General features: G+C 52.3%; 1 protein-coding gene across 1 annotated transcript in view; it reads left to right on the forward strand.

Annotated features, from left to right (window-relative positions):
* The first annotated feature begins 1,440 nt into the window (after positions 1-1,440).
* The window catches only part of LOC142923102 (ATP-dependent DNA helicase DDX11-like), a 48,845-nt gene continuing 23,837 nt past the window's right edge, over positions 1,441-26,448 (forward strand). The window contains exons 1-11 of the mRNA XM_076064019.1: positions 1,441-1,463; positions 1,591-1,639; positions 4,014-4,121; positions 10,043-10,130; positions 16,394-16,629; positions 17,780-17,932; positions 19,075-19,121; positions 19,996-20,075; positions 21,562-21,606; positions 21,865-21,932; positions 22,773-22,811. Of these exons, the coding sequence (XP_075920134.1) occupies positions 1,441-1,463; positions 1,591-1,639; positions 4,014-4,121; positions 10,043-10,130; positions 16,394-16,629; positions 17,780-17,932; positions 19,075-19,121; positions 19,996-20,075; positions 21,562-21,606; positions 21,865-21,932; positions 22,773-22,811 (936 nt within the window). The remainder of the gene's footprint in view (positions 1,464-1,590; positions 1,640-4,013; positions 4,122-10,042; positions 10,131-16,393; positions 16,630-17,779; positions 17,933-19,074; positions 19,122-19,995; positions 20,076-21,561; positions 21,607-21,864; positions 21,933-22,772; positions 22,812-26,448) is intronic.

Below are 26,448 nucleotides of genomic sequence, written 5' to 3' on the forward strand. Positions count from 1 at the left end.
TGGTTGTTGGTGTGGTTGTTGTTGTGGTTGGTGTGGTTGTGGTTGGTGTGGGTTGTTGTTGTTGGGTGTGGTTGTTGTTGGTGTGGTTGGTGTTCTTGATGTTGTTGTGGTTGTGGTTGTGGTGGTTGTGGTTGTTGGTGTTGTTGGTGTGGTTGTTGTTGTTGGTGTGGTTGTGGTTGGTGTGGTTGTGTTGTTGTTGGTGTTGTTGGTGTTGTTGTTGTTGGTGTGGTCGTGGTTGTTGTTGGTGTGGTTGTTGTTGTTGGTGTGGTTGTTGGTGTGGTTGTTGTCGTTGTTGTCGTCGAGCGCGTGTGTTGTGTGTGTGTTGAGTGTTTGTGGCGTGTTGTGTGTGTGGTGTGCGTGTGGTGTGTGTTGTGTGTGTTGTGTGTCTGGTGTGTGTGTTGTGTGTGTGTTGTGTGTGTGTTGTGTGTGTTGTGTGCGTGTGGTGTGTGTTGTGTGCGTGGTGTGTGTTGTGTGTGTGTGTGCGTGGTTGTGTGTTGTGTGTGGTGTACGAGTGTGTTGTGTTGCGTGTGTGTGTGTGTGTTGTGTGGTGTGCGAGTGTGTGGTGTGTGTGTGTGTGTGTGTGTGTGTGTGTGTGTGTGTGTTGTGTGTGTGTGGTGTGCGAGTGTGTGTGGTGTGCGAGTGTGTGGTGTGTGTGTTGTGTGTGTGGTGTGTCTGGTGTGTGGTGTGTTGTGGTGTGTGTGGTGTGTGTGTTGCGGTGTGTGTGTGTGTGTGTGCGAGTGTGTGTGTGTGGTGTGCGAGTGTGTGTTGCGTGTGTTGTTGTGGTGTGCGTTGCTGTTGTGGTGTGCGCTGCTGTTGTGGTGTTGTGTTGTGTGTTTTGTGGCGTGTTGTTGTGTGTGTGGTGTGCGAGTGTGTGTTGTGTGCGTGGTGTGTGTTGTTGCGTGTGTTGTGTGTGTTGTGTGCGTGGTGTGCGTTGTGTGCGTGTGTGTGTGTGGGAGTGTGTGGTGTGCGAGTGTGTGGTGTGCGAGTGTGTATTGTTGTGTGTGGTGTGCGAGTTTGTGTGGTGTGTGTGTGGTGTGCGAGTGTGTGTTGTGGGTGTGCGAGTGTGTGTTGTGGTGTGCGAGTGTGTGGGGTGTGTGTTGGTGCAAGTGTGTGTGGTGTGCGAGTGTGTTGTGTGTGTGTGGTGTGCGAGTGTGTGTGGTGTGCGAGTGTGTGTTGTGTGTGTGTGTGGTGTGCGAGTGTGTGTGTGCGAGTGTGTGTGTGTGGTGTGCGAGTGTGTGGTGTGTGTGTGTGGTGTGCGAGTGTGTGGTGTGTGTGGTGTGCGAGTATGTGTTGTGTGTATTGTTGCGTGGTGTGGGTGGGTGGATGGGAGAGTGGATGGGTGAGTGGTATGGTGAGTAAATGAGTGGCTGGGTGAGTGGCTGGGTGAGTGGTATGGTGAGTGGCTGGGTGAGTGGTATGGTGAGTGGCTGGGTAAGTGGTATGGCAAGTGGTATGGTGAGTGGGTGAGTGGTATGGTGAGTGGGTGAGTGGTATGGTGAGTGGGTGAGTGGTATGGTGAGTGGCTGGGTGAGTGGTATGGTGAGTGGTATGGTGATGACGCTGTGCGTCCCTCTCTCTCTCTCTGTGCAGCTTTGATGACGATGATGGTGAGGATGGTGAGGAACCCCATGTCACCAAGGTGAGCGGTGGTGGTGATGGTCGTGGTGGTGATGGTTGTGGTGGTGATGATGGTTGTGGTGGTGATGGTCGTGGTGGTGGTGATGGTTGTGGTGGTGATGGTCGTGGTGGTGGTGATGGTTGTGGTGGTGATGGTCGTGGTGGTGGTGATGGTTGTGGTGGTGATGGTCGTGGTGGTGGTGATAGTTGTGGTGGTGATGGTCGTGGTGGTGATGATGGTTGTGGTGGTGATGGTTGTGGTGGTGATGGTCGTGGTGGTGATGGTCGTGGTGGTGATGGTCGTGGTGGTGATGATGGTTGTGGTGGTGATGGTCATGGTGGTGGTGGTGATGGTTGTGGTGGTGATGGTCGTGGTGGTGGTGATGGTGGTGATGGTCGTGGTGGTGATGATGGTTGTGGTGGTGATGGTTGTGGTGGTGATGGTCGTGGTGGTGATGGTCGTGGTGGTGATGATGGTTGTAGTTGTGATGGTCGTGGTGGTGATGATGGTTTTGGTGGTGATGGTCGTGGTGGTGATGATGGTTGTAGTGGTGATGGTCGTGGTGGTGATGATGGTTGTGGTGGTGATGGTCGTGGTGGTGATGGTCGTGGTGGTGATGATGGTTGTAGTGGTGATGGTCGTGGTGGTGATGATGGTTGTAGTGGTGATGGTCGTGGTGGTGATGATGGTTGTGGTGATGGTCGTGGTGGTGGTGGTGATGGTCGTGGTGGTGATGATGGTTGTAGTGGTGATGGTCGCGGTGGTGGTGATGGTCGTGGTGGTGATGATGGTTGTGGTGGTGATGGTCGTGGTGGTGGTGATGGTCGTGGTGGTGATGATGGTTGTGGTGGTGATGGTCGTGGTGGTGATGATGGTTGTGGTGGTGGTGATGATGGTTGTGGTGGTGATGGTCGTGGTGGTGATGATGGTTGTGCTGGTGATGGTCGTGATGATGGTTGTAGTGGTGATGGTCGTGGTGGTGATGATGGTTGTAGTGGTGATGGTCGTGGTGGTGATGATGGTTGTAGTGTTTATGGTGGGGATGATGATGGTTGTAGTGTTAATGGTGGTGGTGGGGATGATGATGGTTGTAGTATTGATGGTGGTGGTGTTGGGGATGATGATGGTTGTAGTGTTTATGGTGGTGGTGGGGATGATGATGGTTGTAGTGTTGGTGGTGGGGATGATGATGGTTTTGGTGGTGGTAATGGTGGTGGGGATGATGATGGTTGTAGTATTGATGGTGGTGTTGGGGATGATGATGGTTGTAGTGTTGGTGGTGGTGGTGGGGATGATGATGATTGTAGTGTTGGTGGTGGTGTTGGGGATGATGATGGTTGTAGTATTGATGGTGGTGGTGGGGATGATGATGGTTGTAGTGTTGATGGTGGTGGTGGTGGGGATGATGATGGTTGTAGTGTTGGTGGTGGTGTTGGGGATGATGATGGTTGTAGTATTGATGGTGGTGGTGGGGATGATGATGGTTGTGGTGGTGGTAATGGTGGTGGGGGATGATGATGGTTGTAGTGTTGGTGGTGGTGTGGGGATGATGATGGATGTAGTGTTTATGGTGGGGATGATGATTGTTGTGGTGGTGGTGTTGGGGATGATGATGGTTGTAGTGTTGGTGGTGGTGGTGGGGATGATGATGGTTGTAGTGTTGGTGGTGGTGTTGGGGATGATGATGGTTGTAGTATTGATGGTGGTGTTGGGGATGATGATGGTTGTAGTGTTGATGGGGTGTTGGGGTGATGATGGTTGTAGTATTGATGGGGTGGTGGGGATGATGATGGTTGTGGTGGTGGTAATGGTGGTGGGGATGATGATGGTTGTAGTGTTGGTGGTGGTGGTGGGATGATGATGGATGCAGTGTTTATGTGGGGATGGTGATTGTGTGTGGGGGATGATGGTTGTAGTGTTGATGTTGCGGATGATGATGGTAGTAGTGTGGATGGTGGGGTATGATGGTGTAGTTTATGGTGGTGGTGGTGGGATGATGAGGTGGTGGTGGTGGTAATGGTGGTGGGGATGATGATGGATGTAGTGGTCGTGGTGGGGATGATGATTGTTGTCGTGGTGGTGGTGGTGGTGTTGGGGATGATGATGGTTGTAGTGTTGATGGTGCGATGATGATGATGGTAGTAGTTTTGATGGTGGGGATGATGATGGATGTAGTGGTGGTGGTGGGGATGATCATTGTTGTAGTGGTGGTGTTGGGGATGATGATGGTTATAGGTGTGATGGTGGGGATAATGATGGTTGTAGTTTTGATGGTGGTGGTGGAGATGATGATGATTGTTGTAGTGGTGGTGGTGGGGATGATGTTGATGTGGTTGAGGTGGTTGTGGTTGATGTGGTGGTTGCTGCGGTTGTGGTGGTTGCTGTGGTTGTGTAGATCTACTACTGCAGTCGGACTCACTCTCAGCTGGCTCAGTTCGTGCGCGAGCTCCAACGTAGCCCCTACGGAGCCAGCACGCGGCTCGTGAGCCTGGGCTCACGACAGGTGATGGCATCACCACCACCGCCATCATCATCGCCATCATCACCATCATCACCTCCACCATCATCATCATCACCATCATCACCATCATCACCTCCACCATCACCACCATCACCATCATCATCGCCATCATCACCATCATCATCACCACCATCACCATCATCATCGCCATCATCACCATCATCACCTCCACCATCACCACCATCATCATCATCATCACCATCATCACCTCCACCATCACCACCATCATCATCACCATCACCGCCGTCATCATCATCACCACCACCGCCATCATCATCACCATCACCATCATCATCATCACCTCCACCATCATCATCATCGCCATCATCATCATCATCGCCATCATCACCACCACCGCCATCATCACCATCATCACCTCCACCATCACCGCCATCATCATCACCATCATCATCATCACCACCACCGCCATCATCATCGCCATCATCACCATCATCACCATCATCACCATCATCACCTCCACCACCATCATCACCATCACCGCCGTCATCATCATCACCACCACCGCCATCACCATCGCCATCATCACCATCATCACCTCCACCATCACCACCATCATCATCACCATCACCGCCGTCATCATCATCACCATCACCGCCATCATCATCGCCATCATCTTTATCACCATCATCACGTCCACCATCACCGCCATCATCATCATCACCATCATCTTTATCACCATCATCACCTCCACCATCACCGCCGTCATCATCATCACCACCACCGCCATCATCATCGCCATCATCTTTATCACCATCATCACCTCCACCATCACCGCCATCATCATCATCGCCATCATCTTTATCACCATCATCACCTCCACCATCACCGCCGTCATCATCATCACCACCACCGCCATCATCATCGCCATCATCTTTATCACCATCATCACCTCCACCATCACCGCCGTCATCATCATCACCATCACCGCCATCATCATCGCCATCATCTTTATCACCATCATCACCTCCACCACCACCGCCATCATCATCATCATCACCATCACCGCCATCATCATCGCCATCATCTTTATCACCATCATCACCTCCACCATCACCGCCGTCATCATCATCATCACCATCACCGCCGTCATCATCATCGCCATCATCTTTATCACCATCATCACCTCCACCATCACCGCCATTATCATCATCATCACCATCACCGCCATCATCATCGCCATCATCTTTATCACCATCATCACCTCCACCATCACCGCCATCATCACCATCACCGCCATCATCACCATCACCACCATCGCCATCATAACTACCATCACCTCCACCATCACCGCCATCATCACCATCATCATCATCACCATCGCCATCATAACTACCATCACCTCCACCATCACCACCATCATCACCATCACCGCCATCATCACCATCACCGCCATCATCATCATCACCACCATCGCCATCATAACTACCATCACCAGCATCATCATCACCACTCTTACCATCACCATCATCACTGCCATATCCGCCATCATCACCACCATCACCGCCATCATCATCACCATCATCACCGCCATAACCACTATCACCACCATCACCACCACCAACATCACTATCACCATCACCACCATCACCACCCATCATTACCACCATCAAAGACAAAGATCCCCCGTATAGCCTTAACAGACTGTAGGGGCAAGTGCTGTTAGCGAGCAGCACCTGTGAAGGCCGGCACGGCAACATCACGCCCGGCCGCCTTTGTCTCCCCAGCGGCGATGTTTACACTATCGCACCAGGTCCTCACTTGAGGCTGAGTCGACCTAGGGGAGGCCCAGGACCGGTTCAGACAATCGTCACTGGTGTTGGCCGTGAGCGGGAATCGAACTGGGCTCGCCGGGTTCGTAGCGTGTCTATGTGTGCATCTGTGTGTGCGTGTGGACTCTGTGTGTATGTCTAGTGGATTCGGGAGACAACACTTATTTATTAATGAACACAACAGTTATGCATAGGGTGGTGACCCACCGACTTAGCCTAGCTAACACACAACTTCCCAGATACTCTAGCGCAGGGGTCGGCAAGCTATGGCTCGCGAGCCAGACGTGGCTCTTTTTCGATGACTGCATCTGGCTCGCAAATAAATCTTAGCTGACTTATAAGACCTCTGCTGTGTGTACGTATTTGTCAGCTAAGAGTTATTTGCGAGCCAGATGCAGTCATCGAAAGAGCACGAAAGAGCAAGGATTATTCAACGTCGCCTCGCCAGGCACGCTGAGGAGAGAGAGGCTTGCGGAGCCCCAATGTTGGTTTCAGGAAAGGGCGGTCCTGCACAGATGCCATTTTCTGTCCGTCTGCTACAGCAGAGGTCTTGTAAGTCAGCTGAGATTTATTTGCGAGCCAGATGCAGTCATCGAAAGAGCCACGTCTGGCTCGCGAGCCATCGGCTGCCGACCCCCTTCTCTAGCGTGACCCCAGCCAGGTGGGCTACTGGGCAGGCCCGCTGACTGGAGGCTTGACTCCTGACGATGCATCTTCGTTCTTGATACGGGCAGCAGCCTCGAACCTCGTGAGGAGGCTGCTTATGGTGGGCCTCGGCCACGCCTCCCTTCGAGAACCCTCTCGAAGCCCCCCCACTTCTGTCCACGTGCCCCCCCCCCCTCCGAGGTGCCCCCTAGGCTCCCGGCCCCCACTGGGGTCCAGTCACGTGTTCCAGCCGGGGTCACAGAGAGCGCCACGACCTCACACCACCCCCTGTCGTCATTCCCGCCTCCAGCCGGGATGACGTCATGTGTGTGTGTGTGTGTAGACCCGCGTGGTCCTGCACGCTGCCCCGCAAAGTGACGTCACACGTGTGCGTGTGTGTACACGGTAGTGATGCTACCGTCGCTACACCTGTATCTGTGTGTATGTATCTACGTGTGTATCTGTGTGTGCGTGTAGACTCTGCGCGTGTGTATCTGTGTGTACGTATCTATGTGTGTGTGTGTGTGCTTGTAGACTCTGTGTGTGTGTGTATCTGTATGTGTGTATCTGTATGTGTGTGTATGTGTGCGTGTGTGCGTGTAGACTCTGTGTGTGTGTGTATCTGTGTGTGTGTGTGTATCTGACCCTGTTGACGGCTGTGGTGCCTCAAATATTGGAAGAAGTCACCCCCTGTGAGTGGCTGGCTGAGGTGCCATCTGTTGAGGGAGTACTGAAGGCGATCCGGAGTCTGAAACCAGGAAAGGCACTCGGGCAGAGATGATCTCCCAAGCGAAATGCTGAGGGAGGGTGGCGTTTGTGCACAGACTGCCCTATATGACATTATAACAACAGTCTGGACCACTCGACGGGTTCTGCAGGATTGGAAGGATGCCCTGGTGGTCCCCCTTTTTAAGAAGGGGGACCGCACAGACTGTAACAACTACAGGGGCATCTCACTCCTCAGTGTGCCGGGAAAGGTCCTGGCAAGGATTATTCAACATCGCCTTGCCAGGCACGCTGAGGAGAGGCTTGCGGAGCCCCAATGCGGTTTCAGGAAAGGGCGGTCCTGCACAGATGCCATATTTTCTGTCCGTCTGCTACAGCATCGGTGTAGGGAATTCCCGCAAGACCTACATCTCTGCTTTATTGACCTGGTCAAGGCCTATGATACCATCAGTAGGCCTGGGCTCTAGGTTGTTCTTCGTGCTTTTGGTGTCCCTGACCCCCTGCTCACGATCATTATGGACCTTCATGATGGTGAGCAGGCCCGGGTAAAACTACGTGGCCGGGAGTCGGAGCCATTCCCTGTACACCTTGGGGTGCGACAGGGATGTCCTCTGGCTCCCACATTATTTAACATTTATTTGACCACGTAGTTCGTGAAGCCTTCAATAGCTGTACCGGGGGAATCTCCATTTGGTACAGATATAATAGGAGGCTGATCGATGCCCGGGTGCGGTCAAGGGATGGCTCCCTATTGCTCAACCACGTTATGTATGCCAATGATTTGGTAATAGCTGCTCATTCAGAGGAGGAGTTGGAGACGCTGCTGCTGAGACTGTAGCGTGCAACTAAGAGATGGAGCCTTACCATCAGCCCCACCAAAACTAAGCACCTGCCTGGGTATTTTGTACCATCGGACACTCCACCCCCACAACTCCCAATCGGTGATGGGGCAGTTGTGGAGAGAGTGGAGAGTTTCCCATACCTGGGCAGTGTGCTTATGACCGGCTCCAGTTTAACAGCAGAGGTCTCACTCCAAATCAGTCGAGCGGCAATATCTTTTCATCGGTTGCGTAACGCTGTGTGGAAGCTACCTGGTCTGTCGCTCCGCACTAAGCTTCAGGTCTTCTCGGCCACGGTCATTCCCTCCCTTCTCTACGCTTGCGAAACGTGGACCCCCTCTAATGGAACATCTTCGCCGGTTAGAAACTTTTAGTCTAGCCTGCCTACGATCCATCCTGGGTTTAATCAGGCTGGATTGTGTGAGGAGCTCACAAATCCTTGAAAGATCTGGGGCAGGTCCCATCGGTGAGCTCTTCCGGTAGGCAAGGCTGCGTTGGCTGGGTCATGTAGCCCGCGTGCCCAGCCACCGCATGCCGAAACAGCTTTTGTTTGGCCGGATCGAGGGGGCTAAACGGGCGCGGCACGGGCTAGAGAAGAGATGGAGTGATGTGGTACAGGAGGACGTGGAGCTGAGTGGACTTGCCGATGACCGGTACCAGCGGTGTCAAGATCAGCCTCTGTGGAGTGAGGCTCGTGAAGGATGCTACTGGGCAGTTGGAGGTAGTCGCCCTTCAACAACAACGGAGGGCGGAGGAGCGACGCTCACAACAGTGAGCGGAGCGCCGGGTGGCTAAAGCACAGCAGGTTGGCACAGTAGGGGGCACAGGTGGTGCATCGGCCAGTCATCTCAGTCAGTCGACTCGTGGCACCTGGGTCTGCCCCGTGACCTCCTGCCCGTGGGCGTTCGACACTTCACGTGGCCTGGCACAAGCGTCGTGGTGACGTCACCGCCACTTAGTGGCGAATGGCGGTTGTTGTTGTGTGTATGTGTGTGTGAGTATCTGTGTGTATGTATGTGTATGTGTCTATGTGTGCGTGTAGACTCTGTGTGTGTGTATCTGTGTGCGTGTAGACTCTGTGTATGTGTATCTGTATATGTGTGCGTGTAGACTTGTGTATATGTATCTGTATGTGTGTATCTGTATGTGTGTGTGTGTCTGTATTTGTCTATGTATGTGTCTATGTGTGCGTGTAGACTCTGTGTGTGTGTATCTGTATGTGTGTGTGTGCGTGTAGACTCTGTGTATGTGTGTGTGTGTGCATGTAGAGACTGTGTGTGTGTATCTGTATGTGTGTGTGTGTGTGCGTGTAGAGACTGTGTGTGTATCTGTATGTGTGTATCTGTATGTGTGTGTGTGTGCGTGTAGACTCTGTGTGTATGTATCTGAATGTGTGTGTGTGTGCGTGTAGACTCTGTGTGTATCTGTGTGTGTGTATCTGTGTGTGTATATCTGTGTGTGTGTATCTGTGTGTGCGTGTAGACTCTGTGTGTGTGTATCTATGTATGTGTGTGTGTTTCTGAATGTGTGTGCGTGTAGACTCTGTGTGTGTGTATCTGTATGTATGTGTGTATGTATCTGAATGTGTGCGTGTGTGCGTGTAGACTCTGTTTGTGTATCTGACTGTGTGTGCGTGTGTGCGTGTAGACTCTGTGTGTGTGTGTATCTGTATGTATGTGTGTGTGTATCTGAATGTGTGTGCGTGTAGACTCTGTGTGTGTGTGTATCTGTATGTATGTGTGTGTTTCTGAATGTGTGCGTGTGTGTGTGTAGACTCTGTGTGTGTGTATCTGTATGTATGTGTGTGTTTCTGAATGTGTGTGCGTGTGTGCGTGTAGACTCTGTGTGTGTGTATCTGTATGTATGTGTGTGTTTCTGAATGTGTGTGCGTGTGTGCGTGTAGACTCTGTGTGTGAACGCCGAGGTGCGGAGGCTGCGCTCTCTCCAGGCCATCAACGAACGCTGCCTGGAGCTGCAGAGGAACAAACCACGTGGGTACCAGCGCTAGGCCATAGACCCTAGACTCTAGCCTGGTACCCTAACACTAGACCTAGACTCTAGCCCTGTACCCTAACACTAAACCTAGACTCTAGCCTTGTACCCTAACACTAAACCTAGACTCTAGCCTTGTACCCTAACACTAAACCTAGACTCTAGCCCTGTACCCTAACACTAAACCTAGACTCTAGCCTTGTACCCTAACACTAAACCTAGACTCTAGCCTTGTACCCTAACACTAAACCTAGACTCTAGCCTTGTACTCTAAGACTAGACCTAGACTCTAGCTCTGTACCCTAACACTAGACCTAGACTCTAGCCCTGTACCCTAACACTAAACCTAGACTCTAGCCTTGTACCCTAACACTAGACCTAGACTCTAGCTCTGTACCCTAACACTAGACCTAGACTCTAGCCCCTGTACCCTAACACTAGACCTAGACTCTAGCCTTGTACCCTAACACTAGACCTAGACTCTAGCCTTGTACCCTAACACTAAACCTAGACTCTAGCCTTGTACCCTAACACTAGACCTAGACTCTAGCCTTGTACCCTAACACTAGACCTAGACTCTAGCCCTGTACCCTAACACTAGACCTAGACTCTAGCCTTGTACCCTAACACTAAACCTAGACTCTAGCCTTGTAACCTAAGACTAAACCTAGACTCTAGCCTTGTACCCTAACACTAGACCTAGACTCTAGCCTTGTACCCTAACACTAAACCTAGACTCTAGCCTTGTACCCTAACACTAAACCTAGACTCTAGCTCTGTACCCTAACACTAGACCTAGACTCTAGCCTTGTACCCTAACACTAAACCTAGACTCTAGCCCTGTACCCTAACACTAGACCTAGACTCTAGCCTTCTACCGTAACACTAGACTCTAGCCCTGTACCCTAACACTAGACCTAGACTCTAGCCTTGTACCCTAACACTAGATCTAGACTCTAGCCTTCTACCGTAACACTAGACCCTAGACTCTAGCCTTGTACCCTAACACTAAACCTAGACTCCGCACTTAGCCTTGTACCCTAACACTAAACCTAGACTCTAGCTCTGTACCCTAACACTAAACCTAGACTCTAGCCTTGTACCCTAACACTAAACCTAGACTCTAGCCCTGTACCCTAACACTAGATCTAGGCTCTAGCCTTGTACCCTAACACTAAACCTAGACTCTAGCTCTGTATCCTAACACTAGACCTAGACTCTAGCCTTGTACCCTAACACTAAACCTAGACTCTAGCCTTGTACCCTAACACTAAACCTAGACTCTAGCCTTGTACCCTAACACTAAACCTAGACTCTAGCCCTGTACCCTAACACTAGACCTAGACTCTAGCCTTGTACCCTAACACTAAACCTAGACTCTAGCCTTGTACCCTAACACTAAACCTAGACTCTAGCCTTGTACCCTAACACTAAACCTAGACTCTAGCCTTGTACCCTAACACTAAACCTAGACGCTAGCTCTGTACCCTAACACTAGACCTAAACTCTAGCCCTGTGACTAGACACTAGACCTAGACTCTAGCCTTGTACCCTAACACTAGACCTAGACTCAAGCCTTGTACCCTAACACTAGACCTAGACTCTAGCCTTGTACCCTAACACTAGACCTAGACTCTAGCCCTGTACCCTAACACTAGACCTAGACTCTTGCCTTGTACCCTAACACTAAACCTAGACTCTAGCCCTGTACCCTAACACTAAACCTAGACTCTAGCCCTGTACCCTAACACTAGACCTAGACTCTAGCCTTGTACCGTAACACTAGACCTAGACTCTAGCCCTGTGACTCAACACTAGACCTAGACTCTAGCCTTGTACCCTAACACTAAACCTAGACTCTAGCCTTGTACCATAACACTAGACCCTAGACTCTAGCCCTGTACCCTAACACTAAACCTAGACTCTAGCCCTGTACCCTAACACTAAACCTAGACTCTAGCCTTGTACCCTTCCACTAGACCCTAGACTCTAGCCCTGTACCCTAACACTAAAACCAAACCCCTAGACCCACTATAAACTCATAGACACCCACTCTTAAAACCACTCTTACACCCACACTAAACCCATATAAACCACTCTTACACCCACACTAAACCCACTGTAAACCACTCTTACACCCACACTAAACCCACTGTAAACTACTCTTACACCCACACTAAACCCACTATAAACCACTCTAACACCCACACTAAACCCATATAAACCCCTCTTACACCCACTCTAAACCCACTATAAACCACTCTTACACCCACACTAAACCCACTATAAACCACTCTTACACCCACACTAAACCCACACTAAACCCATATAAACCACTCTTACACCCACACTAAACCCACTATACACCACTCTTACACCCACACTAAACCCACTATAAACCACTCTTACACCCACACTAAACTCACTCTTACACCCACACTAAACCCATATAAACCACTCTTACACCCACACTAAACCCATATAAACCACTCTTACACCCACACTAAACCCATATAAACCACTCTTACACCCACACTAAACCCATATAAACCACTCTTACACCCACACTAGACCCACTATAAACCACTCTTACACCCACACTAAACCCATATAAACCACTCTTACACCCACACTAAACCCATATAAACCACTCTTACACCCACACTAGACCCACTATAAACCACTCTTACACCCACACTAAATCCATATAAACCACTCTTACACCCACACTAAACCCATATAAACCACTCTTACACCCACACTAAAACCATATAAACCACTCTTACACCCACACTAGACCCACTATAAACCACTCTTACACCCACACTAAACCCATATAAACCACTCTTACACCCACACTAGACCCACTATAAACCACTCTTACACGACACTAAACCCACTCTTACACCCACACTAAACCCACTGTAAACCACTGTTACACCCACACTAAACCCACTCTTACACCCACACTAAACCCACTGTAAACCACTCTTACACCCACACTAAACCCATATAAACCACTCTTACACCCACTATGAACCACTCTTACACCCACACTAAACCCACTATAAACCACTGTTACACCCACACTAAACCCACTCTTACACCCACACTAAACCCACTATAAACCACTCTTACACCCACACTAAACCCATATAAACCACTCTTACACCCACACTAAACCCATATAAACCACTCTTACACCCACTATGAACCACTCTTACACCCACACTAAACCCACTATAAACCACTCTTACACCCACACTAAACCCATATAAATCACTCTTACACCCACACTAAACCCACTATAAACCACTCTTACACCCACTCTTACACTCACTATAAACCACTCTTACACCCACACTAAACCCATATAAACCACTCTTACACCCAGACTAAACCCATATAAACCACTCTTACACCCACACTAAACCCACTATAATCCACTCTTACACCCACACTAAACCCACTATAATCCACTCTTACACCCACACTAAACCCACTGTAAACCACTCTTACACCCACACTAAACCCACTATAAACCACTCTTACACCCACACTAAACCCACTATACACCACTCTTACACGCACACTAAACCCATATAAACCACTCTTACACCCACACTAAACCCATATAAACCACTCTTACACTCACACTAAACCCACTATAAACCACTCTTACACCCACACTAAACCCATATAAACCACTCTTACACACACATTAAACCCATATAAACCACTCTTACACCCACACTAGACCCACTATAAACCACTCTTACACCCACACTAAACCCATATAAACCACTCTTACACCCACACTAAACCCACTCTTACACCCACACTAAACCCACTATACACCACTCTTACACCCACACTAATCCCATATAAACCACTCTTACACCCACACTAAACCCATATAAACCACTCTTACACCCACACTAGACCCACTATAAACCACTCTTACACCCACACTAAATCCATATAAACCACTCTTACACCCACACTAAACCCATATAAACCACTCTTACACCCACACTAAAACCATATAAACCACTCTTACACCCACACTAAACCCATATAAACCACTCTTACACCCACACTAAACCCATATAAACCACTCTTACACCCACTATGAACCACTCTTACACCCACACTAAACCCACTATAAACCACTCTTACACCCACACTAAACCCATATAAATCACTCTTACACCCACACTAAACCCACTATAAACCACTCTTACACCCACTCTTACACTCACTATAAACCACTCTTACACCCACACTAAACCCATATAAACCACTCTTACACCCAGACTAAACCCATATAAACCACTCTTACACCCACACTAAACCCACTATAATCCACTCTTACACCCACACTAAACCCACTGTAAACCACTCTTACACCCACACTAAACCCACTATAAACCACTCTTACACTCACACTAAACTCACTATAAACCATTCTTACACCCACACTAAACCCACTATAAACCACTCTTACACCCACACTAAACCCATATAAACCACTCTTACACCCACACTGAACCCATATAAACCACTCTTACACTCACACTAAACCCACTATAAACCACTCTTACACCCACACTAAACCCATATAAACCACTCTTACACCCACACTAAACCCATATAAACCACTCTTACACCCACAGTAGACCCACTATAAACCACTCTTACACCCACACTAAACCCACTATAAACCACTCTTACACCCACACTAAACCCACTATAAACCACTCTTACACCCACTCTTACACTCACTATAAACCACTCTTACACCCACACTAAACCCATATAAACCACTCTTACACCCAGACTAAACCCATATAAACCACTCTTACACCCACACTAAACCCACTATAAACCACTCTTACACCCACTCTTACACTCACTATAAACCACTCTTACACCCACACTAAACCCATATAAACCACTCACACCCAGACTAAACCCACTATAAACCACTCTTACACCCACACTAAACCCATATAAACCACTCTTACACCCACACTAAACCCATATAAACCACTCTTACACCCATACTAAACCCACTATAAACCACTCTTACACCCACACTAAACCCATATAAACCACTCTTACACCCAGACTAAACCCACTATAAACCACTCTTACACCCACACTAAACCCATATAAACCACTCTTACACCCAGACTAAACCCATATAAACCACTCTTACACTCACACTAAACCCATATAAACCACTCTTACACTCACACTAAACCCACTCTTACACCCACACTAAACCCACACTAAACCCACACTAAACCCACTATAAACCACTCTTACACCCACTATAAACCACTCTTACACCCACACTAAACCCACTCTTACACCCACACTAAACCCACACTAAACCCACACTAAACCCACTATAAACCACTCTTACACCCACACTAAACCCACACTAAACCCACTCTTACACCCACACTAAACCCACTCTTACACCCACACTAAACCCACTCTTACACCCACACTAAACCCACTCTTACACCCACACTAAACCCACTCTTACACCCACACTAAACCCACACTAAACCCACACTAAACCCACACCAAACCCATATAAACCACTCTTACACCCAAACTAAACCCACTATAAACCACTCTTACACCCACACTAAACCCATATAAACCACTCTTACACCCACACTAAACCCACTATAAACCACTCTTACACCCACACTAAACCCATATAAATCACTCTTACACCCACACTAAACCCACTATAAACCACTCTTACACCCACTCTTACACTCACTATAAACCACTCTTACACCCACACTAAACCCATATAAACCACTCACACCCAGACTAAACCCACTATAAACCACTCTTACACCCACACTAAACCCATATAAACCACTCTTACACCCACACTAAGCCCATATAAACCACTCTTACACCCATACTAAACCCACTATAAACCACTCTTACACCCACACTAAACCCATATAAACCACTCTTACACCCAGACTAAACCCACTATAAACCACTCTTACACCCACACTAAACCCATATAAACCACTCTTACACCCAGACTAAACCCATATAAACCACTCTTACACTCACACTAAACCCATATAAACCACTCTTACACCCACACTAAACCCACTCTTACACCCACACTAAACCCACTCTTACACCCACACTAAACCCACACTAAACCCACACTAAACCCACACTAAACCCACTCTATCCCCCACTCTCACACGCACAGGTGAGACACGGGCGCCTCGGGAAGAGGGGTGTTTGAGCGATAAGAAGAGGAGGAGGAGGAGAGGCGGTGGTGCCGCGGTGAGCGGCCCCTGCCCCTACCGGGCCCCCAGCTCGGTGTGGGAAGTTTCCCAGGCGGCGCTCTCTCGCCCCGCCGACATTGAGGAGCTCGCCGCACTCGGGAAGCGCCTGGGAGGCTGCCCTTACTACGGAGGCAGGGCAGCCCTGCCATCGGCGGAGGTGTGTGTGTGTGTGGGTTGGTGAGTGGATGAGTTGGTTGGTGAGTGGGTGAATGAGTGGGCGGGGGGTGGGTGGGTGAGTGAGTGGGTGAGTGGGTGGTTGAGTGAGAGGGTGGGTGAATGAGTGAGTGGTGGTTGTGCCGCTGTACGTGGTGGTGGTGGTTGTGCCGCTGTATGTGGTGGTGGTTGTGCCGCTGTACGTGGTGGTGGTTGTGCCGCCGTACGTGGTGGTGGTGGTTGTGCTGCTGTACGTGGTGGTGGTGGTGGTTGTGCCGCTGTACGTGGTGGTGGTGGTGGTGGTGGTTGTGCCGCTGTACCTGGTGGTGGTGGTGGTGGTTGTGCCACTGTACGTGGTGGTGGTGGTTGGGCCACCGCAGGTGGTGGTGGTTTTGCCGCTGTACGTGGTGGTGGTGGTTGTGCTGCTGTACGTGTTGGTGGTGGTTGTGTCGCTGTACGTGGTGGTGGTGGTTGTGCCGCTGTACGTGGTGGTGGTGGTGGTGGTTGTGCCACTGTACGTGGTGGTGGTGGTTGTGCTGCTGTACGTGGTGGTGGTGGTGGTGGTTGTGTCGCTGTACGTGGTGGTGGTGGTGGTGGTTGTGCCGCTGTACGTGGTGGTGGTGGTGGTGGTTGTGCCACTGTACGTGGTGGTGGTGGTGGTTGTGCCACCGCAGGTGGTGGTGGTTGTGTCGCTGTACGTGGTGGTGGTGTTGGTTGTGCCGCTGTACGTGGTGGTGGTGGTTGTGCCGCTGTACGTGGTGGTGGTGTTGGTTGTGCCGCTGTACGTGGTGGTGGTGGTTGTGCCGCTGTACGTGGTGGTGGTGGTTGTGCCGCTGTACGTGATGGTGGTGGTGTTGGTTGTGCCGCTGTACGTGGTGGTGGTGGTGGTGTTGGTTGTGCCGCTGTACGTGGTGGTGGTGGTGGTGTTGGTTGTGCCGCTGTACGTGGTGGTGGTGGTGGTGGTGTTGGTTGTGCCGCTGTACGTGGTGGTGGTGGTGGTGGTGTTGGTTGTGCCGCTGTACGTGGTGGTGGTGGTGTTGGTTGTGCTGCTGTACGTGGTGGTGGTGGTGGTGGTTGTGCCGCTGTACGTGGTGGTGGTGGTGGTGGTTGTGCCGCTGTACGTGGTGGTGGTGGTGGTGGTTGTGCCGCCGCAGGTGGTGGTGCTGCCCTACCACACGCTGCTGAACGCGGCCGCGCGGCGAGCGGCGGGCGCCCGCCTGGCGGGGCAGGTGGTGGTGATTGACGAAGCTCACAACCTGGTGGACACCATCACGGACATACACAGCGCCCGCGTCACCGGATCTCAGGTCAGCGGGTCACCGGATCACTGGGTCACCGGGTTACTGGGTCACTGGGTTACTGAGTCACTGGGTTGCTGGGTCACTGGGTCACGGGGTCACTGTTACTGAGTCACTGGGTCACTGAGTCACTGGGTTACTGGGTTACTGAGTCACTGGGTTACTGGGTCACTGGGTTACTGAGTCACTGGGTTACTGGGTCACAGGGTTACTGGGTCACTGGGTCACTGGGTCACTGGGTCAGAGTCACTGGGTTACTGGGTCACTGGGTTACTGGGTCACTGAGTTACTGGGTCACTGAGTCACTGAGTCACTGGGTCAGAGTCACTGGTTATTGGGTTACTGGGTCACTGAGTTACTGGGTCACTGAGTTATTGCGTCACTGAGTTACTGGGTCACTGGGTCACTGGGTGTTTGTGTTTGTAATATATATGGTGTGTGTGCTGTGTGTGTGTGTGCTGTGTGTGTGCTGTGTGTGTGCTGTGTGTGTGTGTGTGCTGCGTGTGTGCTGTGTGTGTGTGTGTGCTGTGTGTGTGTGTGCTGTGTGTGTGTGTGTGCTGTGTGTGTGCTGTGTGTGTGTGCTCTGTGTGTGTGTGTGCTGCGTGTGTGCTGTGTGTGTGTGTGCTGTGTGTGTGTGTGCGCTGTGTGTGTGTGCTGTGTGTGTGTGTGCTGCGTGTGTGTGTGCTGTGTGTGTGTGCTGCATGTGTGCTGTGTGTGTGTGTGCTGTGTGTGTGTCTGTCTGTGTGTGTGTCTGTCTGTGTGTGTGCTGTGTGTGTGTGTGCTGTGTGTGTGTGCTGTGTGTGTGTGTCTTTCTGTGTGTGTTTGTGTGTGTGTGTCTGTCTGTGTGTGTGTGTGTGCTGTGTGTGTGTCTGTGTGTGTGCTGTGTGTGTGTGTGCTGTGTGTCTGTCTGTGTGTGTGTGTCTGTCTGTGTGTGTCTGTGTGTGCTGTGTGTGTGTGTGCTGTGTGTGTGCTGTGTGTGTGCTGTGTGTGTGCTGTGTGTGTGCTGTGTGTGTGCTGTGTGTGTGCTGTGTATGTGCTGTGTGTGTGTGTGCTGTGTGTGTGTGCTGTGTGTGTGTGTGCTGTGTGTGTGCTGTGTGTGTGCTGTATGTGTGTGTGCTGTATGTGTGTGTGTGCTGTGTGTGTGTGTGCAGCTGTGCTGTGCACACTCCCAGCTCACACAGTACCTGCATCGCTACCGGTGAGGCCAACGCTGCGACTTGCACGCACACGCGTGTGTGAGTCTGTGTGTGTGTCTGTGTGTGAGTCTGTGTGTGCGCGTGAGTCTGTGTGTGTGTGAGTCTGTGTGTATGTGTGTCTGTGTGTGTGTCTGTGTGTGTGTCTGTGTATGTGTGTGTGAGTCTGTGTGTGTGTCTGTGTGTGTGTCTCTGTGTGTGTGTGGTGAGTCTGTGTGTGTGTGAGAGTCTGTGTGTGTGAGAGTCTGTGTGTGTGTGTGAGAGTCTGTGTGTGAGAGTCTGTGTGTGTGTGAGAGAGTCTGAGTCTGTGTGTGTGTGAGAGAGTCTGAGTCTGTGTGTGTGTGAGAGAGTCTGAGTCTGTGTGTGTGTGTGAGTCTGTGTGTGTGTAGTGAGACTGTGAGTGTGTGTGTGTGGTGAGTCTGTGTGTGTGTGTGTGAGAGTCTGTGTGTGTGTGTGAGTCTGTGTGTGAGTCTGCGTGTGTGAATCTGTCTGTCTGTGGTGAGTCTGTGTGTGTAGTGGTGAGTCTGTGTGTGTTTGTGTGGTGAGTCTGTGTGTGTTTGTGTGGTGAGTCTGTGTGTGTAGTGGTGAGTCTGTGTGTGTGGTGAATCTGTGTGTGTCTGTGTGTGTCTGTGTGTGTGTGTGTCTGTGTGTGTATGTCTGTGTGTGTGTGTGTCTGTGTGTGTGTGTCTGTGTGTGTGTGTCTGTGTGTGTGCCTGTGTGTCTGCGTGTGTGTGTGTCTATGTGTTTGTGTCTATGTATGTGTGTGTGCCTGTGTGTCTGCGTGTGTGTGTGTCTATGTGTTTGTGTCTATGTATGTGTGTGTGTCTGTGTGTGTGTCTGTGTGTGTGTGTGTGTCTGTGTGTGTGTCTGTGTGTCCAGGAGTCGTCTCAAGGCTAAGAATGTGATGTACATCAAGCAGATCCTGTTTGTGCTGGACGGACTCGTGCAAACACTGGGTGGTGAGGAACACTCACACTCACCACCACGCTCACCACCATGCTCACCACCACACTCACCACCACGCTCACCACCATGCTCACCAGCACGCTCACCACCACGCTCACCAGCACGCTCACCACCATGCTCACCACCACGCTCACCATCCCGTTCACCACCACGCTCACCACCACGCTCACCACCACGCTCACCACCACCCTCACCACCACCACGCTCACCAGCACGCTCACCACCACGCCCACCAGCACGCTCACCACCACGCTCACCACCACGCTCACCACCACGCTCACCAGCAGCTCACCAGCACGCTCACCACCACGCTCACCACCACGCTCACCACCAGCACGCTCACCAGCACGCTCACCACCACCCTCACCACCACCACGCTCACCACCACGCTCACCACCACGCTCACCAGCACGCTCACCACCACCCTCACCACCATCATCACGCTCACCAGCACGCTCACCACCACCCTCACCACCACCACGCTCACCAGCACGCTCACCACCACCACCACCATGCTCACCACCACGCTCACCACCACGCTCACCACCACGCTCACCACCACCCTCACCACCACACTCACCACCACCCTCACCACCACCCTCACCATCACGCTCACCACCACGCTCACCACCACCCTCACCAGCACGCTCACCATCCCGCTCACCACCACGCTCACCACCACGCTCACCACCATGCTCACCACCACGCTCACCATCCCGTTCACCACCACGCTCACCACCACGCTCACCACCACCCTCACCACCACCACGCTCACCACCACGCTCACCATCACGCTCACCACCACGCTCACCACCACGCTCACCAGCACGCTCACCACCACCCTCACCACCACTACCACGCTCACCACCACGCTCACCAGCACGCTCACCATCACGCTCACCATCACGCTCACCACCAAACTCACCACCATGTTCACCACCACGCTCACCAGCACGCTCACCACCAACCTCACCACAACCACCACGCTCACCATCACGCTCGCCACCACGCTCACCACCACGCTCACCACCACGCTCACCAGCACGCTCACCACCACCCTCACCACCATCACCACGCTCACCATCACGCTCACCATCACGCTCACCATTACGCTCACCATCACGCTCACCACCACCCTCACCAGCACGCTCACCACCACGCTCACCACCACGCTCACCAGCACGCTCACCACCACCCTCACCACCATCACCACGCTCACCATCACGCTCACCACCACCCTCACCACCACGCTCACCACCACGCTCACCACCACGCTCACCACCACGCTCACCACCACGCTCACCAGCACGCTCACCACCACGCTCACCACCACCACGCTCACCACCACGCTCACCACCACCCTCACCACCACCCTCACCACCACGCTCACCACCACGCTCACCGTGACCGTTTCTCCCACACCCCCCTGAATCCCACTGACCCCTGACCCCTGACCCCTGACCCCCCCCCCCCCCCCAGGAAAAACCGGCGCCAACCCCAACCTCCAGACGCTGACCTCTCCAGGTAAGAGTTCTTGACCCCGTGACCCCCTGTGCTGCCCCCGTGACCTGCACTGACCCGATGACCCAGTGACCCTTGTGGTGACCCACACTGATGCCGTGACCCGCACTGACCCCATGACCCCGTGACCCACGCTGATCCCATGACCAACACTGATCCTATGACCCCTTTGATGACCCCGTGATCCGTTCTGACCCTATGACCCCGTGACCCTCGTTGACGCTGTGACCCCTGTGATGACCCCGTGACCCCTCTGTCCAGGTACAGAGGTGAGGTCGATCAATGACTTCCTGTTCGCAGCGCAGATTGACAACATCAACTTGTTCAAGGTGGGAGGGGGAGGGGTGATGGTGGGGGAGGTGGTGATGGGGGTGGTGATGGTGGGGGTGATGGGGGTGGGGGAGGGGGTGATGGTGGTGATGGTGGTGGTGGTGGAAGTGGTGGTGGAAGTGGTGGTGGTGGTGGTGGTGGTGGTGATGGGGTGGTGATAGGGGTGATGATGGTGATGGTGGTGGCGGTGGTAGTGGTGATGGGGGTGATGATGGTGGTGATGGTGATGCTGTTAACGGTGATGGTGGTGGTAGTGGTGATGGTGGTGATGGTGATGCTGTTAGTGGTGATGGTGATGATGGTGATGCTGTTAGTGGTGATGGTGGTAATGGTGGTGATGCTTTTAGTGGTGATGGTGGTGGTGGTAGTGATGGTGGTGATGGTAGTGGTGATAGGGGTGATGGTGGTGATGGTAGTGGTGATGGGGGTGGTGGTGATGCTGTTAGTGGTGATGGTGGTGATGGTGATGCTGTTAGTGGTGATGGTGGTGGTGGTAGTGATGGTGGTGATGGTGATGGTGATAGGGGTGATGGTGGTGATGGTGATGGTGATAGGGGTGATGGTGGTGATGGTAGTGGTGATGGGGGTGATGGTGATGCTGTTAGTGGTGATGGTGGTGATGGTGATGATGGTGATGCTGTTAGTGGTGATGGTAGTGGTGGTAGTGATGGTGATGATGGTGATGGTGGTGATGGTGATGATGGTGGTGATGGTGGTGGTAGTGGTGATGGTGGTGGTAGTGGTGGCGGTGGTGGTGGTGGTGGTGATGGTAGTGGTGATGGTGGTGATGGTGATGGGGGTGATGGTGATGATGGCGTTGTCTCTACCCCCCACACCAGGTCCACCGCTACTGTGAGAAGAGCAAAGTCGGCCACAAGGTACCCCCTAGCAACAACCCCCTAGCAACAACCCCCTAGCAACAACCCCCTAGCAACAACCCCTAGCAACAACCTAACAACAACTCCTAGCAACAACCCCGTAGCAACAACCCCCTAGCAACAACCCCTTAGCAACAACCCCTAGCGACAACCCCCTAGCAACAACCCCCTAGCAACAACCCCCTAGCAACAACCACCTAGCAACAACCACCTAGCAACAACCCCCTAGCAACAACCCCCTAGCAACAACCTACTAACAACAACCCCTAGCAACAACCCCTAGCAACAACCCCCTAGCAACAACCCCTAGCGACAACCCCCTAGCAACAACCCCCTAGCAACAACCCCCTAGCAACAACCCCCTCGCAACAACCACCTAGCAACAACCCCCTAGCAACAACCACCTAGCGACCACCCCCTAGCAACAACCGCCTAGAAACAACCACCTAGCAACAACCCCCTAGCAACAACCCCCTAGCGACCACCCCCTAGCAACAACCGCCTAGCAACAACCCCCTAGCAACAACCCCCTAGCAACAACCCCCTAGCAACAACCCCCTAGCAACAACCCCCTAGCAACAACCACCTAGCAACAACCACCTAGCAACAACCCCCTAGCAACAACCCCCTAGCAACAACTCCCTAGCAACAGCCCTCTAGCAACAACCCCCTAGCAACAACCCCCTAGCAACAACCCCCTAGCAACAACCCCTAGCAACAAACCCCTAGCAACAATCCCCTAGCAACAATCCCTTAGCAACAACCCCCTAGCGACAACCCCTAGCGACAACCCCCTAGCAACAACCCCTTAGCAACAACGCCCTAGCAACAACCCCCTAGCAACAACCCCCTAGCAACAACCCCCTAGCAACAACCCCTAGCAACAACCTAACAACAACCCCTAGCAACAACCCCTAGCAACAACCCCGTAGCAACAACCCTCTAGCAACAACCCCCTAGCAACAACCCCTAGGGACCACCCCCTAGCAACAACCGCCTAGCAACAACCCCCTAGCAACAACTCCCTAGCAACAGCCCTCTAGCAACAACCCCCTAGCAACAACCCCTTAGCAACAACCCCCTAGCAACAACCCCTAGCAACAAACCCCTAGCAACAATCCCCTAGCAACAATCCCTTAGCAACAACCCCCTAGCGACAACCCCTAGCGACAACCCCCTAGCAACAACCCCTTAGCAACAACCCCCTAGCAACAACCCCCTAGCAACAACCCCTAGCAACAACCTAACAACAACTCCTAGCAACAACCCCTAGCAACAACCCCGTAGCAACAACCCCCTAGCAACAACCCCCTAGCAACAACCCCTAGCGACAACCCCCTAGCAACAACCCCCTAGCAACAACCCCCTAGCAACAACCACCTAGCAACAACCACCTAGCAACAACCCCCTAGCAACAACCCCCTAGCAACAACCTACTAACAACAACCACTAGCAACAACCCCTAGCAACAACCCCCTAGCAACAACCCCTAGCGACAACCCCCTAGCAACAACCCCCTAGCAACAACCCCCTAGCAACAACCCCCTCGCAACAACCACCTAGCAACAACCCCCTAGCAACAACCACCTAGCGACCACCCCCTAGCAACAACCGCCTAGCAACAACCGCCTAGCAACAACCACCTAGCAACAACCCCCTAGCAACAACCCCCTAGCGACCACCCCCTAGCAACAACCGCCTAGCAACAACCCCCTAGCAACAACCCCCTAGCAACAACCCCCTAGCAACAACCCCCTAGCAATAACCCCCTAGCAACAACCACCTAGCAACAACCACCTAGCAACAACCCCCTAGCAACAACCCCCTAGCAACAACCCCCTAGCAACAACTCCCTAGCAACAGCCCTCTAGCAACAACCCCCTAGCAACAACCCCCTAGCAACAACCCCCTAGCAACAACCCCCTAGCAACAACCCCTAGCAACAACCCCCTAGCAACAATCCCCTAGCAACAACCCCTTAGCGACAACCCCCTAGCGACAACCCCCTAGCGACAACCCCCTAGCAACAGCCCTCTAGCAACAACCCCCTAGCAACAACCCCCTAGCAACAACCCCCTAGCAACAACCCCCTAGCAACAACCCCTAGCAACAACCCCCTAGCAACAATCCCCTAGCAACAACCCCTTAGCGACAACCCCCTAGCGACAACCCCTAGCAACAACCCCTTAGCAACAACCCCTTAGCAACAACCCCCTAGCAACAACCCCCTAGCGACAACCCCCTAGCGACAACCCCCTAGCGACAACCCCCTAGCAACAACCCCCTAGCAACAACCCCCTAGCAACAACCCCCTAGCAACAACCCCCTAGCAACAACCCCCTAGCGACAACCCCCTAGCGACAACCCCTAGCGACAACCCCCTAGCGACAACCCCCTAGCAACAACCCCCTAGCAACAACCCCCTAGCAACAACCCCTAGCAACAACCCCCTAGCAACAACCCCCTAGCAACAACCTAACAACAACCCCCTAGCAACAACCCCCTAGCAACAACCCCTAGCAACAACCCCCTAGCAACAACCCCCTCGCAACAACCCCCTAGCAACAACCCCCTAGCGACAACCCCCTAGCAACAACCCCCTAGCAACACCCCCCTAGCGACAACCCCTAGCAACAACCCCCTAGCAACAACCACCTAGCAACAACCCCCTAGCAATAACTCCCTAGCAACAACCCCCTAGCAACAACCCCCTAGCAACAACCCCCTAGCAACAACCCCCTAGCAACAACCCCCTAGCGACAACCCCCTAGCGACAACCCCCTAGCGACAACCACCTAGCGACAACCCCCTAGCGACAACCCCCTAGCGACAACCCCTAGCAACAACCCCCTATCGACAATCCCCTAGCAACAACCCCCTAGCAACAACCACCTAGCAACAACCACCTAGCAACAACCCCCTAGCGACAATCCCCTAGCAACAACCCCTAGCGACAATCCCCTAGCAACAACCCCTAGCGACAACCCCTAGCAACAACCCCCTAGCGACAACCCCCTAGCAACAACCCCCTAGCAACAACCCCCTAGCGACCACCCCCTAGCAACAACCGCCTAGCAACAACCCCCTAGCAACAACCCCCTAGCAACAACCCCCTAGCAACAACCCCCTAGCAACAACCACCTAGCAACAACCCCCTAGCAACAACCCCCTAGCAACAACTCCCTAGCAACAGCCCTCTAGCAACAACCCCCTAGCAACAACCCCCTAGCAACAACCCCCTAGCAACAACCCCTAGCAACAACCCCCTAGCAACAATCCCCTAGCAACAACCCCTTAGCAACAACCCCCTAGCGACAACCCCTAGCGACAACCCCCTAGCAACAACCCCTTAGCAACAACGCCCTAGCAACAACCCCACTTGCAACAACCCCCTAGCAACAACCCCTAGCAACAACCTAACAACAACCCCTAGCAACAACCCCTAGCAACAACGCCGTAGCAACAACCCCCTAGCAACAACCCCCTAGCAACAACCCCTAGCGACAACCCCCTAGCAACAACCCCCTAGCAACAACCCCCTAGCAACAACCACCTAGCAACAACCACCTAGCAACAACCCCCTAGCAACAACCTACTAACAACAACCCCTAGCAACAACCCCTAGCAACAACCCCCT

The sequence above is a fragment of the Petromyzon marinus genome, unplaced genomic scaffold (genome assembly GCF_048934315.1).
Source record: "Petromyzon marinus isolate PM22_M1 ecotype Great Lakes invasive population unplaced genomic scaffold, UKy_Petmar_22M1.pri1.0 PM_Scaffold_285, whole genome shotgun sequence".
NCBI lineage: Eukaryota > Metazoa > Chordata > Hyperoartia > Petromyzontiformes > Petromyzontidae > Petromyzon > Petromyzon marinus.